At 40.1% G+C, this 19,150-nt stretch overlaps 1 protein-coding gene across 3 annotated transcripts in view; it reads right to left on the bottom strand.

Annotated features, from left to right (window-relative positions):
- Positions 1 to 19,150, bottom strand: part of LOC308406630 (cadherin-4-like) — a 253,347-nt gene that overhangs the window by 79,568 nt on the left and 154,629 nt on the right. For all 3 annotated transcript variants that reach the window (XM_080897730.1, XM_080897731.1, XM_080897732.1), the window contains one exon: positions 5,637 to 5,863. In XM_080897730.1, coding sequence (XP_080753856.1) covers positions 5,637 to 5,863 — 227 coding nt within the window. The remainder of the gene's footprint in view (positions 1 to 5,636; positions 5,864 to 19,150) is intronic.

Here is a 19,150-nt window from a genome sequence, read left to right as displayed (position 1 = left end):
AAAAAAAAAGACTATGACTGTGGGAGGGTTCCACTCACTGTTGTTTATTTCAGTCTTCTAAGAGCACAACAACAGTAAAATCTGTCTATCATCTTTGGATCTTGTAGGGCAAGAACTAGCTCAGTCAGCAAATTAACAAATCAAACCACCCTCCATGCTGTGCAGCAGTCTGTTGTCCATACTGGGATCCATTCCCGAGTGAGCAAAGTTCAGCAGCACTTTAGACCTCAGCATGCCACTGTACTCTTGCCATGGGCCCAGAACAGACAGCTGAGGCAGCAAAGTGGAGCTCTCCATTGCATCCCCAGCGACATCCCATCACTGCCACACTTTTCCCATACAAAAAACAAAAACAAAAAAAGTCCAAATGAAACAGTGATCTTCTTTACAACATTGCGTCAGTTCTTTGAGGTCTGCAGGCATTCATTTATACACAGCTCTAAGGTTAATTCTAAGGCCTCACCGCAGCATTTCAATCAGGTTGATGTTTGAACTTTGGCTGAAACACTTCTGTTATTGATTTGCAACTCTGCTTGAGACCATTGTCCTTTTTCATTACCCAGTTTTGGCCAAGCTTTAGTTTTAGGACAGATGTTGTAACATTTGACAATACTTTACTGTACAGATGAGTTGATCATCGACTCAGTGATTATAAGGTCCTGAGCATTATAGCCAAACATTTTCACTTTGGTCTCATCTGTCCATGGAAAGGACATTGTTTCAGAAATCTTTCAAACAAGCCATACTTGTTCAGTCTTTTTTTAATTATACAACCAAAAACTTTAAGATTTACCATGCTAACTGATTCTTGTAGAGTCTGAGATGTAACGTTTGGATGTTTTTGCAAATTCTTTTAGTACTGCATGGTCTGACCTTGTGGTGAATCTGCTGGGATGTGATGTCCACTTCTGGGAAGATCGTAGCACTTTACTGGTTTGAATTCTCCAAACCAGTAAACTGCCAAAATTTAGATTTTTCAAGAGGTGGAAAATTATATCGGTATTCAGTCATAATATTTTAGAGAAATCTGTAAGCCTCCTTTGTTCTCCACCAAATCCAGATAGTAATCGTCAGTTCTATTTCATGATTTCGATATTCAATAAATTGCTGTAAACACGAACTGAAAAACACTAAAACTAAATTGCTGTCTTTATGCTCATGGATAATGGATAAATGTATATTGAGCTTTTTGCTAAAAACACCAGGCGTTGGAAACATTGCTGATGTGTAAGTGGTGTATACAATCAAACACACACGCAAAATAAAAGGGCCAATTTAAAAAAAAAAATACTAAATGTGGTAAAGTTTCTAATTATTTCAAGGTAAAGCACAACCTCCATGACTTACCTTTTAATAGTATGCCTTAATGTCATAAAAAAACAGCATCACAACCCTCATCATTTTAAAAACCTTACTGTGCAAGATTGTGTAATCCAATCAAAGATCTGACCTGTTGATTACATTAGATGCCACTAAAGTGTATAGATGACTTTAATATGAATAAAATACAGTTCAAACAACTATTCTAATATATAATCAAATGTAGTGGAATATCATAAAATATTCAGTGCATATTCAGACATAAAATGAGTAAAAACTGAGTAAACTGTGAACCTATGCCAGCAGTTCAGTTATATATGAATTAGTTAAATATGACTGTGTTTAAATTCTCGCCATCTAAAGTTGCCAGTTTAGGAACTGAAGCATTTGCTATTTTGACCAACAGGGGTGCTACAGTACAACCCACTGCACTGGAACTGACAAAAATCCTGATCATCCTTGATCAGCTTGTGCTCATTCTCAGAGTCAGAAAAGAAAGAACCAGCAGTCTCCCCTCCTCCTCTTGTACTGTGTCACCCATCTGCACAAGAGGCAGACTAGTCCTAACAAATTTTACCATATTCTGTTTCCTGCACTGTGCGGTTTGGGGAAACTTGAGCATGACTAGGGTATCAGTCACGGTTTTCTGTCTCATCTGCCGGCCAAAATAGTTTTCTGCCAGAAACTCAGTGTGGTCCTTTGCATTCAGTCCATATTCAAGAAACTAATGTCTGCTAAGCATAACGTGCCCGTGTGCACAAACTGAGCATGAGCGAAATGAGACAGATGTGAGTTAGGCCCGGATAAATGCATTCTTTTTCTTCAGAGAGAGGAAAGCTTCATGGGGTTGACTGCAGGGGATGGCTGCCCCACATCCCACCAGTGCAGTGAGGGGAGGCAGAGGTGGAACAAGACATGTTTGGGATGGATTGAGGGAGATGAGGAGTCAGTTGTCAGAAGCAGATGTGACCCCCCTCACCTCCCTCTGCCTAAATAAGTCATGCTCTAAATCCTTTTATCTACACATGCTAACAGGTACTAGTGAGTTCCCTGAGGAGAAATGTAGAGAGAAAAACATGCACAACAAGAAAAAAACCATAAAAACGTAGAGACACAGAGGCAAAGATCTCTGCCCGCCACTGCAGCAAAAGGCTTAAGCAGGTTTTTCTTTCACCGTGGTATAATTCTGATCAAACTTCAACTCCGATTCTCTCTTTCTTACTCATATTCACATAGAAAAATTACAGGATGGTGATGCAACAGATTTAGAAAAATAGGAAAAGCAGAGATATGTGATCACTTATTCAAACTCTTATGAAAGACGGAGGAAAAGTGGAGTCAAACTGGAGTTAGACTTTTTAAAGACAGCTTTATAGATTCTAGAGATTTTGTTATTTTTCTTAATACAACACAGACGGGGCACACATTCTCTGGCATGCAACCCTGCACAGATTAAACCTTTAGGTGCCAAGCGAAGACACAAGCACACATAGAGCATACGCAGCAATGAAAATTTAACGCAAAATTAGCATAATACACACTTGATCCAACATAATCTCCCACAATAAAATAACATTCTTGCACACATGCTTATGCACAGTAATGCTATGTGAACAGGAGTCACTGAGTGTGAAATGGATGCCCCCCAATCCTCGACCAAGCTCCCCCCCACCCACAGCCCTGGTGCCATCAGCCTTAGCCAGCTGGCGGTGGTCCCAGCACTTCCCCTCCACGCCACTGCCTCCCCATAACCCTGCATGCTTTGATATCAGCCAGCCCCTGGCTACCCAGACATCTGGAAGTTATTATTCAACAGAGCACACCACAAAGCACCATTTCCATAATGAAACATCACATTTTGTTTTAGCGCCCTGCTTTCTCCTGCTGTCCTCATACATGTTTGTTACAACTTGTAGCATATTTCTGACCTCTGACCATCTTGTTTGATTGCTTGTCTATTCTTTGCTCCTCGGGATATACATATTAATTGACTCAGTGGAAAATTACGTTTAAAAATGCATTCATTTGACCTTTGACACTTTAGTACTGAAACTCAGTCGAGTGAAAAAGCCAGCATTAACTATAAAAGAGCGTAATTAAAGATCAACCTATTCAGAGCCAGAACAATACACACTCTTCAACTCATTCCCAATAACTACCAGCAGATATCCCACTCTCTGTTTGGCTCTGTGAATTTATGACTGACATATTGCCATTGCTTCCATTTTCTAGCATTGCACATGACTACCGTCTGATTGTTAGCATAATGGAAATGTTTCACTGCTTTTATTTTCATCACAACAATGATTGGCTAAAAGTTTCTGACCAGCCAGGGACCAGAATTGTCTGATTCTCATTCTTGCAGCGAGCAGCTCCCTTTCATGCAGGAGTAGAGGCAAAAAAGTTGTGCACACCTTTCAAAGCCACATGCTAGCGATAAATTATCGTTAGCGTGGAAGTTCCTCACAGAGAGTGAGGGCACAACGTTTGGCAATGTGCCAACAGTTTGTAACAGTAAACCTAATCAAACTCTTTAACGACCTCCGTTATGGTGAACGTGGACATTTTAAAGAAGCGAATAAATGGAAAGTGTCTAAAACTAAAGCTATTCACAACTCTGAGCCCGAATCAAATGGGAAAACGAGAAAAGGGTCAATGTCCTGTTATGTGGTGTTAGAAACATCGAGGAAAATGATCTTACTACCTGATAATTGTTTTCTTATATAAATCTATTGCACCTGCTTTTGATTGATAAAGTAAAATATATAAAATAAACTCGGGGTGTACAGCAACTCATTTTCAGTTAATTATTTGCACTTCCTTCCAGGAGCATAGATCTTTATTTTCATTTGTTTCAGCTGTTGCCAGAGAAAATCATATATTGCATTGAGAAAAAGTCGAATTTTGCTACTATATGCCAGATACAGTTACAAGTTTTAGAAAGAAAACTGATTTTGGCAGGTCATACTTGGGGAAAAATCAGAAATTTTAATTGGGCAAGAAAATTATAATCAGTGCACCAATAATATGCATTTTTTATATAGCTATGATAGAATTTCCTGATAGTGAAAGCCTGTTCTAAACATTGACAAGATGACACTGACACTGACAATCACTGGGGAACTTTTAGGCTCATATGCATTTGCACTTTTACATGCAGGGCAGATTTTAGCCTGCTTTATTAGAGAAAACCTGCAGAAATAATAGCCAGCTTGGTAGACTGGAAGTTGAAAATTGAAGGCCAGAAATTGGCATTTCTCCCTCTCTCTCAGTGGTCACTGTTTCTGTGCACAGTTCCTTCCAAAAATAAGTGCAATGAGCAAACTCAAAATAAAGGTAAAGTTGAATCATTTTTATCCAATCCATGCACAAGTTGGAGCAGATTATGTATTTGTGTTTGCGAATCTGATGACGTCAGCTGTGCAGTCTGAACCATCAGAGCTGATTTGTGCTGTGGAAAGATCTGATTCACCGGTAAAGTGGCCGTTTAGAGGTTTTTCAGTGAAGAAAGCGGCAGAAAACAGCTAAAGTACATTTAGTTTGTTGCAAAAACCAAAATAATGAGCTCAAAGAAGTTATAATCAGGTGGAACTTCCCTGTGGTAACAGAAAGGTAACACCTTTCTCATTAGAGTCCATCTATAACAAGCACGAGTGTCTTCAACATTTTAGTGTTTTTATTTGACTGGCAGATAATGGCTGCTTCTTACCAAAAACGAGAACTGTCTACTGAGTAAAAACGAATCCTTGGCAGCCTTTTTTCCATTTTTTTTAAGTGAGTGAGATTTGATCTGTTCCGGAATTTACTTTCCAATAACTTATGTGAGATGTGCACTTAGTTAATGAACACAGGCCCCTGTTTTTGCCTAATGTAAATAACACTTGGGGTGATATTGGCTCTCAGAGCTGGCCTTGTGGTACCATAGTCATGGGGACAGTTAGGCTCATACTGCTCAGTCTCTGTCTCTGACCTCTGACAGCTTTTAAATAGAAAAGGAAGAGACAAGAACCCCTGGGATACCCAAGGCACAGGATGTTTTCCAATAACAGCTTATGGCTGAGGGGAATCTTACTCTCCCCCTGTGGCAGTCTGATTCTATCACTTTTAACTGTGTGGCACTGCTACTTCTTTCTGCTCCACCCCCTCTCTCCCCTTCGCTGAAACCCCAAGGAGTTTTGACCTGATTCTTGGCTGTTACTATCACCAGACCACTGGAGAAAATGTGATAGGAAAAAGAAACTCTGGAACGATAATTGAAATTTGAAGCATGATATTTCTGTGTGTCTGTGCTCGAGCTCATAAAATCTGAAACTCACCTCATTTTCAGTTTGTTGGGATGATGGTAGGTCAATCAGTGCCAACTGCACCATAGTCTCCCAGACATGTGTGTGCGGACCACTTGCTGTCAGTTTCAACTGGACAGGTTCATCTAGGTTGGCTCCCTCTCGTTGGGCAAAGATGGATCCATCTGTCCGCACGCCAAAGAGGGGGTTGCTGCTCTGGAAGACCACACCTTCATTTCCCATGCAGTCGTCAAACTTCACTGGAGACACACAAAAAGAGAGGATTTGAATTCACTATTCATCACAGTTGTAGAAACTAAGAAGCAAAACAGGTACAAACACTGGCAAGCATGAAGTTGAAACTGCTTTCCTAACTCACAAAAACATATCTAAACATAGCGTACCTGCAGTACTTGCATCTCATTAGGAGGAACATGACAAACTGGCTACTCTTAAGGAAGATTATTTAGCCTAGTCCGACACTGGTGTTTCTCACCATTTAGTCTCTATTAATAATAAGGTCAAGCAGTCACTATGATTAGACTCCTGAGGATTATTGTATGCAGATGCATGCCTCTTTATCCTGTAAATGTAGAGGTGAAACATGACAATGACAAGAAACTGTAACTGAATTTGATAAAGATGCATGTAAAGATGTCTGCTAGTTTATTGTTAGACTTACAAAGAAGAATACAGCATACATAAGGACAACAAACAACCTTTAAATCTTCTGTCTTCTATATTTAATCTGCTCATATAGTCAGTTTTTTGACAAAGACTATGCTTTTGGCTTTAGTTGTACTTCTTCTCTTTCTCCAATTATAAACTGAAGGCACATACAACATATAGAAAGTGCTGTGGAGTATGCTACATCATTATTACTCTAATGTACAGTAACTGCTGAATGAGGATTTAAATAGTTTCTCCTTCTATATGGCTTGGCTTGATAGCATATTTCACAGACTCCTGCAAATCACAGGGTTTGCATTGCTTCAATAGTTTTTCTAAGGCCGGTTTCCATTAGAGAATACAGTGTAAGCGTGTGGAGAAAACTAACAACCTGACCTGAGTGTTATGTAATTTTTGTAGCCGTTATAAATAAAAATATTTTTGCAGTGCAGTTAGCACTTCTTATTTGCTCCTTCTTTCCCTGACAAAATCAACATCTTTCCAAATATTGATTAAACCTATGATTCAGTTTAACCAATTAGGCAAAAAGATTAAAGGAAGCTTACGCTACACAGAAAGTATTGCACTGAGACGGGAAACACAAACCGTAATGTAATCTGAGGGATGTTAACGCAGAAAGCCTCTAGAGGTTTGTGTCCTTCATATTCTGTTAAATTAAGATGGCACCATAAACCTGTTCACCATGGAGCTTTCAGAGTTGCCTGGACACTCTTGTGTTTGCTCTCTAATGAAATTCTTGCGCAGTTCATAACAGGATGAGTCACTAGCGAGCACAGCCCATACCAGTCTCTCGTTCTCACTTCCTTTCTCCCTCGCAGCACCTGTAGCCTTCCCACTCAGGGATTAGAGTCCAGATAACATATCAAGGAAACCTTAAGCTGAATGCCATTACTCACAGATTTCTCATGGCTTTCTCTCTCCCCCAAACCACTACAACAGCTGAAACAAGGTTTCTATTACAGGGTGTAAACTATGATTAAATCCAGCTTTTTTGTGCTGTCTAGCCCTAAAAACACCTGTGATCATGCCAGTGCCCTCCTCTCTAAGGATGTTCAGATGGCCACTCAGAGCTCAGTCAGAGGGAATAGCCTCTAAACGATACTGTCCACAGAGTGTATCAGGAGCTGCACAAGAGTCCTGGTGTAGACAGAAAAAGGCAGGATATAGAAGATGGATTACATCAATACAAGAGGCAACAAAGCCTTGGATCATGGATATCATCAGACCATTGCTCTCTTTGTATTGCCGAACAACCCCCACCCCTCCCTAAAAGCCTTGCTTGTCTTTTCAGTTTATCTCATTCACTTTTCTCTTTTTGTCCAACCCTGTGTCATTTCTACTCTACCATCATTTTTTGCAGATTTCCAAAGATTACATCTGGGGGTTGGGGGATGGGGATGATAACAAACACACCAGTTGGCAAACATGTGTCTGTGCAAACAGAGTTTTGGAACACTGCCTGAATATATTAACAATGAGGAGAAGTCAAAAATCAAATTCAAAGCATGCTTTATTATATTTCTAAGTGCTTGTATCTGTGAAGCATTCGAACACCTGAAAAAAACACAAGCAGCAGGTGGTCTGTTGCCCCTTCTCTCTGTGTCCTCCAATTATTGTCTCTTCTCTCTATAAACTAGGCACACAGCCAGCAGTGCAGCCATATTGCAGTTATGGCTGGCACAGGCCTGTAGGCTTATACTTTGCACTAAGAAAAGGGATAATCAGCAAGGGGTGCTTCAAGCCATATTAAAGAAAGCATGCACTTCTGTAGCACTTAAAAGGCATTCGCTATCAAAAATAAATTTTGAATGTATCAGTCTTCATTTTAGGCATGATCACAGACATCAAAAGAAGATTGTTATTTCCATATGTAGGCATTTATATTTGGCATTATGGCTCTGTCCTGGAACCTCGCTATCTTTGCATCAAGAGAGCCAGCAAAACAAGAGGAAGCATCGGTGACAAAAGATCTGACACTGACTAACTCAGACACAGCATGATAGAAGGAGCCGTGGCGGAGATGTGTTGCAAAGTGGCTTGCAGATGTTCAAGAAACATACAGTGGGGCAAAAAAGTATTTAGTCAGCCACCGATTGTGCAAGTTCCCCCACCTAAAATGATGACAGAGGTCAGTAATTTGCACCAGAGGTACACTTCAACTGTGAGAGACAGAATGTGAAAAAAAAATCCATGAATCCACATGGTAGGATTTGTAAAGAATTTATTCGTAAATCAGGGTGGAAAATAAGTATTTGGTCAATAACAAAAATACAACTCAATACTTTGTAACATAACCTTTGTTGGCAATAACAGAGGTCAAACGTTTACTATAGGTCTTTACCAGGTTTGCACACACAGTAGCTGGTATTTTGGCCCATTCCTCCATGCAGATCTTCTCGAGAGCAGTGATGTTTTGGGGCTGTCGCCGCAACACGGACTTTCAACTCCCGCCACAGATTTTCTATGGGGTTGAGGTCTGGAGACTGGCTAGGCCACTCCAGGACTTTCAAATGCTTCTTACGGAGCCACTCCTTTGTTGCCCGGGTGGTGTGTTTTGGATCATTGTCATGTTGGAAGACCCAGCCTCGTTTCATCTTCAAAGTTCTCACTGATGGAAGGAGGTTTTGGCTCAAAATCTCACGATACATGGCCCCATTCATTCTGTCCTTAACACGGATCAGTCGTCCTGTCCCCTTGGCAGAAAAACAGCCCCATAGCCTGATGTTTCCACCCCCATGCTTCACAGTAGGTATGGTGTTCTTGGGATGCAACTCAGTATTCTTCTTCCTCCGAACACGACGAGTTGAGTTTATACCAAAAAGTTCTACTTTGGTTTCATCTGACCACATGACATTCTCCCAATCCTCTGCTGTATCATCCATGTGCTCTCTGGCAAACTTCAGACGGGCCTGGACATGCACTGGCTTCAGCAGCGGAACACGTCTGGCACTGCGGGATTTGATTCCCTGCCGTTGTAGTGTGTTACTGATGGTGACCTTTGTTACTTTGGTCCCAGCTCTCTGCAGGTCATTCACCAGGTCCCCCCGTGTGGTTCTGGGATCTTTGCTCACCGTTCTCATGATCATTTTGACCCCACGGGATGAGATCTTGCGTGGAGCCCCAGATCGAGGGAGATTTTCAGTGGTCTTGTATGTCTTCCATTTTCTGATGATTGCTCCCACAGTTGATTTTTTTCACACCAAGCTGCTTGCCTATTGTAGATTCACTCTTCCCAGTCTGGTGCAGGTCTACAATACTTTTCCTGGTGTCCTTCGAAAGCTCTTTGGTCTTGGCCATGGCGGCGTTTGGAGTCTGACTGTTTGAGGCTGTGGACAGGTGTCTTTTATACAGATGATGAGTTCAAACAGGTGCCATTCATACAGGTAACGAGTGGGGGACAGAAAAGCTTCTTACAGAAGACGTTACAGGTCTGTGAGAGCCAGAGATTTTCCTTGTTTGAGGTGACCAAATACTTTTTTTCCACCCTGATTTACGAATAAATTCTTTACAAATCCTACCATGTGGATTCATGGATTTTTTTTCACATTCTGACTCTCACAGTTGAAGTGTACCTCTGGTGCAAATTACTGACCTCTGTCATCATTTTAAGTGGGGGAACTTGCACAATCGGTGGCTGACTAAATACTTTTTTGCCCCACTGTAACAAGCTAAATCAACCCAGTTAGTGTTTTCTATGTGAGATTGGCCAGCTGGATGCTTAAAAGTTCATCAGCTAAGCCCTGGTGTTGAGATCAGTTGATCTGCCGAGACTGTGACTGACTGGACATTAAATAACTTAACCATGCTATGATGATTTTTTTAATGTGAAAGTAAGAAAATATTTGTAAACATCTTTTGCATGGTCTGACAGTGATGCTGAAATAATGGGTTCACTTCACACCAAATCGTAGTCAACTAATGCGGTAAGGCTAGAAAACAGGGTTAGATAATATCGTAATCTGTCTAGTTTACATATCATGTTTTTTGTCTGTTTACCAGTAAATATCTATATGAATGAATGAATGAATTATTAATTAATCAACCCACCCACAATTACTTCACAGTGGGCCATCTGTCTCCATCTCAACTCCTTCTCACAAACATCTTGTTAAGTCCAGATCTTAATTTCCTAATGTTTTAAAAGCAACAACACCTGAATGCTATAAACCGTCTCAGAAATTCATGTTCAGTAAAATCAGTAAGGTATGTAGTAATAGTAGTGCATGTGCTGTCAGAGTAAATCATTCCTATGCATGTGTAAGCCTGCATTTTCTCAGTGTTGGCATGTCTTAGCAATGACAAGCCAAACTAACTACACCCATACCCATTTGGAAATAGAGTGACAGGGTGTGGATAGAGTACCCAGAGGGACTTGTTCTTGCACCAGTTAAGAAACGACAGTGCCAATTTTACCCCTCCATCAACATACGCATGCTCACACACACACACGGACCTCCATAGCATAGCTCCTCTTTCACTCACTTGGGTCAATACCGCTATAAAAGAGATTATAAAAATTGGCCAGCAACAAAGCACTGAAGCCCAACGGCACAGTGCTACACATTAACAAGTCGTCTAAAGCGGTAGGCTCCGTTTGAGCATTGATCTGGCAAATAAGACAGACACCCCAGTGCGTCTGTCTTAAACAGCCAACACAGCACTTCTTCACCGTCTAGTCGATGTGGACAGTCAACCCCTGAAATGTTACAAATTCTACCATGCTCAGTGCGTTCCAACACAGGAAAGGAATATAATCATTGATTTCTCCATTATGATAGGGTGAAAGACAGTAAATGGAGCTTTGTGCGTTGCTTGGTTGTTATCACCATCCAACCCACCCCACTACCACCCCGCCCCCCTTTCTAATTAAAGTTTCCATCTCACTCCAATAACACAAGGACAAGGAGGAGAGAAACACAAAAAAAGAGATGTGACCTTCTTGTGGTGTTCTATGGACAGCCTGGCAGGAAGTAGCTGACAAGTGTTGAAAGGGAAGTGAGAAAGGGATGGAGTCAGGGGACAGGGAGAAAGCTGAGGAGTGACAATAAGAAGGTGAGAGGGGAGGGGAGAAGGGAAGGATGAAGAATGTGTAGAGGTGGCAATAACTGTGACAGTGAAATTAACTGTGCAGGAAAAACATGGAAATGAAAAAAAAGCAAACGTAAGTATGGTATATAAAAGCTGCACTGGATGCCACGCAGTTGAAGAAACGAAACCACATGTCTAAAATGGCGATGAGGAAGAAAAAGAGTAAGAACTTGGAGGTAAGGTGGAGCTGGAAACTGGGGAGGGCAGTGGATGGAGGCCTGCACTGGGCTCCTGGCTCAGTGAACTAGATCCCCGTTACACACCCACATTGGAATGGATGGGATGCTCAGATGGCTGTTTAAACAGGTTAATTGGGCTGGCCTCTCGAGAGATCGGGACAGATGGATCAATGGATAGAATGAAAGAAGAGAGAAAGAGAGAGTGAACATGAGACAAAGAGAGAGCAATGGAGCTCAGAAATATAGAAAAGAGGTTGGATGAAGAGATGAGATGAGTCTGGCCGCTGATCACAGTCTCCACGGGGAGTATGCAGTCTAATCAGAGTAGAGTGGGGCTGTACAGTGGGCTTGGCCCTCAGTGGCTGACTAAACAGAGCCAGGTCCACTGTCCACTACTGATAAATTATAAAAAGAGGACAAACTTGTGATAGAAGGCTGTTTAAAGCTATGTTAGAAGCCCATCAGGGAGACTGATTCACTGATGCCAATCATGGACAGTGGCTCATCTCTCTATTCTTCACAATAACCTTCAAAAGGATGATGGTAGTGACCAACGCCTACTATAAAAAATGCTCACAGTGCACAAGCAGTCAAAAATAAAGAGAGTATGCACTGGACACAGACTCAAACTGTGTTGTACCATTCAGAAAAAATGCTGACAGAAAACATCAAACTAAAAATGTTCAAAGTTTTTTTTTTTATTATTATTTATGAAAAGAAATAGATGATGAACACACAGTACAAAGAACAAGTGAATAATTACTCAAAACTGGCTGCTACTTATCAATCAAAAATTCATCAAAACAAACCTGGTTGTATTAATGAATCATTCCAAACCCGCTTGTGTTGGTTCAGTAATCTGGCTGTTTCACGCTTTTAGTGCATGAAGTGCAGTCATATTTAGCGACTATAGCAAATTCAAAAACACTGAGTGAGACTATTTCACTCATAAACTCCTACAAAGAAAGAGACTGTCTTTGGTTGGGAGGACGTACATATTTTCAAGGGAAAAAAATCTTTTGCGTTAAAATCAGTATATATAGAGTAGTGTTGATTCTGTATGAAAATGAGGGGGGAAAAAGTGAACTTCCATTCTTTTAATTTCCATTTCGAACACTGAGATGGGTTCTCATTTTAAATTTCAGTCATGCAACTTTGTTGTTTCTCTTAACTTTCCAAGCCTTGCTTATACAGACCACAGTTCCACTGCATCAAACTGTCTACCATAAAGTGAATGTAGAGTTTTGGGTGTCCTGATATGGATGGCCTGTGGTGTCTTATGTAAAATTAAGCAGCTTTACTCTGTGTTTTGTTTGGTTGAACACTGATACACTTTACTTCACCGCTACGCTTTCTCTGAGTGAAAATCCAAAATGTCAGCATGAGATATTAGGCTGTAGACAGAGCTTTACCCCGAAACACCTCTTCTGTTTTTGCTGTTAAATTTTAACTGAAAGAACGAGGGAGGGCTTACATGAAAGGGAGGACAAAAACACAGCGTTTAATACAATGCTAAAAATATCATTAAAAAAAGGGTCATCCTAGGTGAAATATGATTAAAAGCAGTACAAAAAAATGAAATAAATAAAATGTTAAATGGTAACCATATTAGACACTGTAAATCCGAAGTTTAACGGTTTAAATATATATATATGTATGTTCATTTTGAATCTGCTCAACACTCTGTAAGAGGCTGCATGGACAAACTGTTCATAATGGCATGGGGGAGCATTAGTGTGAGTGTGCTGTGAGTACATTTGTGAGGGTAGCACTAATGCTGAATTACATATAGAGCATTTTGAGCAATATATTCAGCCAATCAAAGGGTGCCTTTTTCAGGTCAGGCATGTTTCATGTAAGAAAGATAATGCAAAATATTATCATGCACAATTTACATCACTGTCACCTGTTGCCAACATCTGAAAGGGAAAATAACACTCATAAATCTCGAGCAGCAGGGTTACGGTTAGATCTTTATGAAGCAATTGCAGGAAAAGATTTAACTTTCACTATAACAGTAGGTGGTTTCCTTCATTACCAAATGGTTACAGTGTGATGCAACACAGTGGTAAAAACATCAAACTGAATATGAAGAGTTAAAAAAAAACAACTAAACAAACCCCCCCAAACCAAAAAAACAACAACTCTCAGGTCATCATTGTGTCTCTTTGCTGTTGTTCTAATATTTTACTTTTTATAATTAACATATAGTTTGAATTATACGTTTCTTTTAGCTTTATACAGCATCCAAACTTTCTAGATAACAAGGTTATGTGACTATGATATGGATATATGCGAATAGGGATGCACACTGCAGAGTAAATTTGTCACACAGCGAGGAGGGGAAAGCTTTTCTGTCAGGAAAGGTTAAACACCAATTAAAAGCGGCTGTGCATGGGCAGTTTGATGCTGTTTATGCATGTTATTTAGCTGACTTGTTTTTCAGTATGGTTTATGAAAAACGTCTTGCAATAAAGTATAGTCAATTTCCTATAAATACTTCATTTGGATGAAAGTGGCCCTTTCTGCATATGTTTTGCTTGAAGCCAAAATTCACGATGAATGAGTCCAAGAAAAATATATCATAAAATTAATTAACTGTTCTCCTTGACCATCTAAACTAGCCCCTTTTCCTGTTCAGCAGTTTTCAGAGAAACTGCTGGATGGCTAATCAAGGGAGTGCTGCTGCCACTGTAGCTGGTTAGTCATGGAAAGCATTCAAGTAATGCTAACAGGCTGATCTGAGCTGCTGGAGACTTGGTTTGCACACTCCTGACTGATTACAGACTGAAAAAGTGAGAATATATTTGCCCTAGTTCGATTTTGTCTATCAAATTTGCACTTTCTGATTTACAGTGTATAGATGAACAATCAACTTCATATAGTTCAGGGCCGTAGTGAGGGTTATGTTTTGAGGGCTTAGTTAATATTTTGCTAAATTATAGAGGAGAGAACTTTTAGTAAAACTGCCTCTATGATGCAGACTTTAGCAAAGGGGGTTATTATTTATAATTGTGCGAAGGTTCTACATATATCTTGAGGGTTCTTCTGATTTGTACTATGCCAGCATATTATGCTAAAGTGAATATTTGCTTAGACTAATAAATCAGTAATGCACAAGGACACATTTACATACACATATTTACAGAGATAGCAACCACAAAGACATTGTTTTTGACTAATCAACATCTCTCTAATGACAGAAGTGCTTGATTAGCCTTTAGCAATTCTCAGGCATCTCTCCCAGCAAGGGAAAGTAACTAAACAGTTTCTTGACCTGCTATGAGAACTCCAAACAATCACAGTGTGTTGCTGCTTGTACAACTAAAAAAAAAAATGGAGACAAAATATATATGGGAACGCACAATAAATAAAATGGCTTCCACAGAAAAAGCAATATTTCAAAATCCACAACATGTCTTGTAGTTAAAAAGATAAGGCTACGTCTCAAGTGTACATTTCTGTCACAATACGGCCGTGTGCAGGCAAGAGTAGGACCCAAACGCAAACTCACAGAGTCAAAAGTTAAACTCAAAAAACACAGCTTTATTGCTGGCGTGAAGTGGGACACGAAAAACAATACAAAATAAACTAAACTGGGAAAAACTAAAGCACAAGGAGCCACAGGGAAAAATCACACAGCTATGATGGAGGACGCAACACTGACAAAGAGAAACATGGGGCTTAAATACACTGAGGGATAACGAGGGGGAATGAGCCACAGGAGGAGAGCACAGCTGAGAGTAATTAAGCAGGACGAGGCAAGGGAAGCAAAACTAGAAACATTAACATAGAACAGACTGTGAAAGTAAAACAGGAAACACACTGACGGAACTCAAGACATGTGGACTTAACAGACTGGGGGAGACAGAACATAGGGATCTGAAACATGGAACAGAAAGGCACAGTAGATCAACATGAACATAACAACGCCACAGGGGAAGAGTAAAACTGAACACGATGAACACAGAAACACCAGACCTCTTCACAATAAAACAGGAAACATAATGAGACGTAGACATGACAACCCAAACTTCACAATGTAAGACACAGACATGAAACACATGAAAAGCAGGGGAGATTTACCATAGTTGGAAACACGAGGGGGAAATAATAAGAACTAGAAACACTTAAGCATGATAACAAATGAACTTAGGAACCTGAAGGGCTTACATAAACTAAAACATCAAAATGAACTAAAACTCAAAACACTGGGTCATAAGACCCAGGATCGTGAAAATTTCTCTATAATGAAAAACAAAATCTCACATTTGCTTCATTTTATTAAGGACCTAATTCCCAGCTTCTCGGATCTGCTTTGTGTGCTTGTGGTGAGATATTAGAAATGGAAGGTAGCAAAAAAAGCAAGAGAGAAAAATCAAGCGTTTTTGGCAATTAAGAATAGACTTATGGGTGATGAAGGCAGAAGGCATCAGGCAGAAAAAAGGAGTTGCTCTTAGGAAAGACTGGAGGAAGCAACAGCAAAATGAAAGTAAGCACATCATTTTCTCAACCTTCTTTGCAATGCTGGATACTGGAAAGCAAAATAAAGCTGTGGTGGAGCAGAGATACAGAGACAGCCGCAGTTAATGCAGTCAAATAGCAGGCTTTTTGCTACACAGCAAACCACAGCTCATGTCCGTGCACTCTTGTCGTTCCTTCACAGCAGTCGCTTGGCCTTTTACCCTGTCTTTCTGTGGTTGTGGTACAATGCGTTTTCTGGATCGATAGCCAACAAAATTCAGTGATGGTTTTGATGTGTACAGTACAGGCTATCATTCCCTGGAGACTTGGCCCAGATTTTGTATCACAATTTACAACTGCAAGACCTAAAGTCCTGCATCAAGAGATCTGATACAGTCTGTCCGCAGGTCTTAACAGAAGCATGCAGTTGACAGACTGAGTGAAGGATTTGCATGCTTGTCTTCAAGAAGAATGTAGTTGCAGGAGGCTGAAATAAGATAAAGCAAGTGTGGCAAGTGTCTGTCTGAGAGTGACAGCTGCTGTCATCGGTTGGCATCAACTTGGTGTCTGTTGGCTTTTTCTTTGCATTCTAATTTTGTTCACCTTATTCCAACTCTTCTGCTTGGTCCTTCCTCTGTAACCACCGAGACTGAAGAAATCTCAAGGTCAGCACAACTATGTGTGTGTGTGTGTGTCCTGTCGGCTCTATTCCTCATATCTATCTTATATCTACCCAGTCCCAATTCAAAAGATGCCTGCATCTCTTCATATTTTCTGTCACACAGGGAAACATGAGGACAAATGCAGATACCACTACAATAAAAAGGGCAGCTAACTACATAAAAAAAAAAACCCAGAGACTTCAACTTTGCTTTTATTTTGGTGTTTGCCTGCAAGCATCAAATATACTTGTTGTAAAGAAAAGAAATCATTTTCATATTGTTTTCTCAAGCTTCCCCAAGGAAGCAAACAGCACAAAATTGCTTTTCCCGAATGCTGGCGGAAATACAGGCTGTATTATCAAATCTAATCATCATCTCTCCATCAAAACGTTAAGAAAAGATTCTGTTTTCCAATTTTAGAGGTCAGAGCATTAACCAGAGAACTCCCTCTAGCATTTAAACCGTGAAAAACATACATGTAATTACACAATCTGTATAGAGAATAAAGGAACACGGTTTTTTTTTAGAAGTAAGAGGCTATATAACTTCTTTTTTTCACTTGAAACATAGCCATCGGGCTGTGATCCCTGAAATCCGGGGGCTGATGGTGGACTATGATGGTTGACCCATGCAATTAGTGGTTCTGAAGTTTCACTGAGATAGGAGCTGAGCTAAAAGTTCAAGAAATGGCCAAATCTGTTACATGACTTCAAAAACAAGTAAAAGAAAATGTGAATGCTACAGAAATACAACATCAATTGTCAAGAGTTACCGTGGAGCTTTAAGTTAGCTTTACACAATATTCTAAGTCAGCTTGTGCTGTGACGCATATCCTTGTAATAGAGGACTTGACTCAACTGGTAGCTGGTTGTATTCTGGTTTTATCCTGATATAAGAGAAAGTTTACTAGGCAACCATATGCAGCAACTAAGTCACTACTTGTGGGGGGTTTACAGTTTCTATTTTAATGTTTCTGTTTCTGAACCTCTGCGAGATTCTGGCTGGATTCTGAATGCAAGTAGTTCATGTGAATTTCGGTGTATTCAAACGGCAACAGATGTGCGATTTTTGCCAACTTATCAGAGTTAATTGCCGTGTTATGACTAACAGATTGCATGTAATTACCAACTTGACCCCTTTCAGTCACAAAACTGAAAGCAGACTGAGTCCATATTGATGTTTTATAGCCATCTTGTGGCACCAAATTCACTCTGGAGAGGGCAACTGACTGCGAGCGGTCATAGAGCTGGTCCCCGTCTTTGAGGCAACCATTTCAAAGGCAATAAGAGTGCAAGTTTATTGCATATGGTTGCAGTAATTCTGTTTGTGCCATGCCTCTTGACACTATTTTCTCTAGTGTGACTGCAGCAGAAGAAGTATGAATGTGTAAAACCTGTTACTCTTAGAAACCTGACCTGAGATCCTGGTCTTTGGAAAGATGCTGCGTACAGTTTGTGTCGATGTGACTGTCTGATTTGCCTTTTCTGTAGGCACTGCTACAGCAAATTCATAACTTTTTAAAAGAAATGATGTAAATTCATGTATTTGGCAAATCGCAGACTCGTAATGAACACGACTATAGCATTATTCAGGTTTTTTGTTCTCATTTAGGCACTCACGCGCTTCTTTTAGATTAAGGAACAATTGTGGCCTACCTTCATAGAAAAACAGTGTGACTTGAGAAAAAAATGTTTAAATTTACAGTTAGGGAAAGATGAAAGTTTCCTTGGAGATTAACCAAACTGTGTTATTGTGTAAACCTAACCTCAAATAAGAGTCTGGAATCAAATCCTTTATAAATAAAATGGTTTTTCCATTCACAAAACATTGCCTCTAAATGTAATACAGCGTGCAACTGCGCTGAATCATTAATTCAGTCTGTAAAAAACAGCTTTCTTGCTAATGTGTAAGTGCATAAGAATTGCATATACATGTATAAACAGCGCTACAGAGCAAGTTAAAGAAGAGAGACGCTATCAATAGTAACATGATGTTTTTCATTATTTAGTACTACTGAATGAGTGTTCCCCAGACTCAGGTTTTAAAAGAGTCTAAATATATATTTAAAGCTGCTGAGCAATAACAAGGCAAAGCCCAAAGAGTTACAAAGTCGGCGAGTTTAAGTGTCTTTTCGTGTCCATATGTGTGTGAGTGATGTATTTGAACAGTGTAAATATCTCTTCTTTGGGTGAAAGTGTGAAATACAGTAATGCTTTACTGCAACTGTTGATAAGGTTCACAGTGATATGCTGAGTCTGTCAGGTAACACTTACACACTCTCCCAAACACACACAAACACTTCGAAGCTAAGGGCTGAATCAGGCAGGCAGTGAAGGGCTCCCTGAGTTACAAACACAGACAGCAGTGTAGCAGCTCACCCGCTTCGCTATCTCAAAAAAACTAATGCTTCAGAATACACAAACACATATGTTTTGGAAACAAATATTTATATATAATTTTTCAC

This window comes from Rhamphochromis sp. 'chilingali', assembly GCF_963969265.1.
Source record: "Rhamphochromis sp. 'chilingali' genome assembly, chromosome: 12".
NCBI classification, from domain to species: domain Eukaryota; kingdom Metazoa; phylum Chordata; class Actinopteri; order Cichliformes; family Cichlidae; genus Rhamphochromis; species Rhamphochromis sp. 'chilingali'.
The sequence above is the reverse complement of the archived record's forward strand: the minus strand, read 5'-3'. Positions and strand labels throughout refer to the sequence as shown.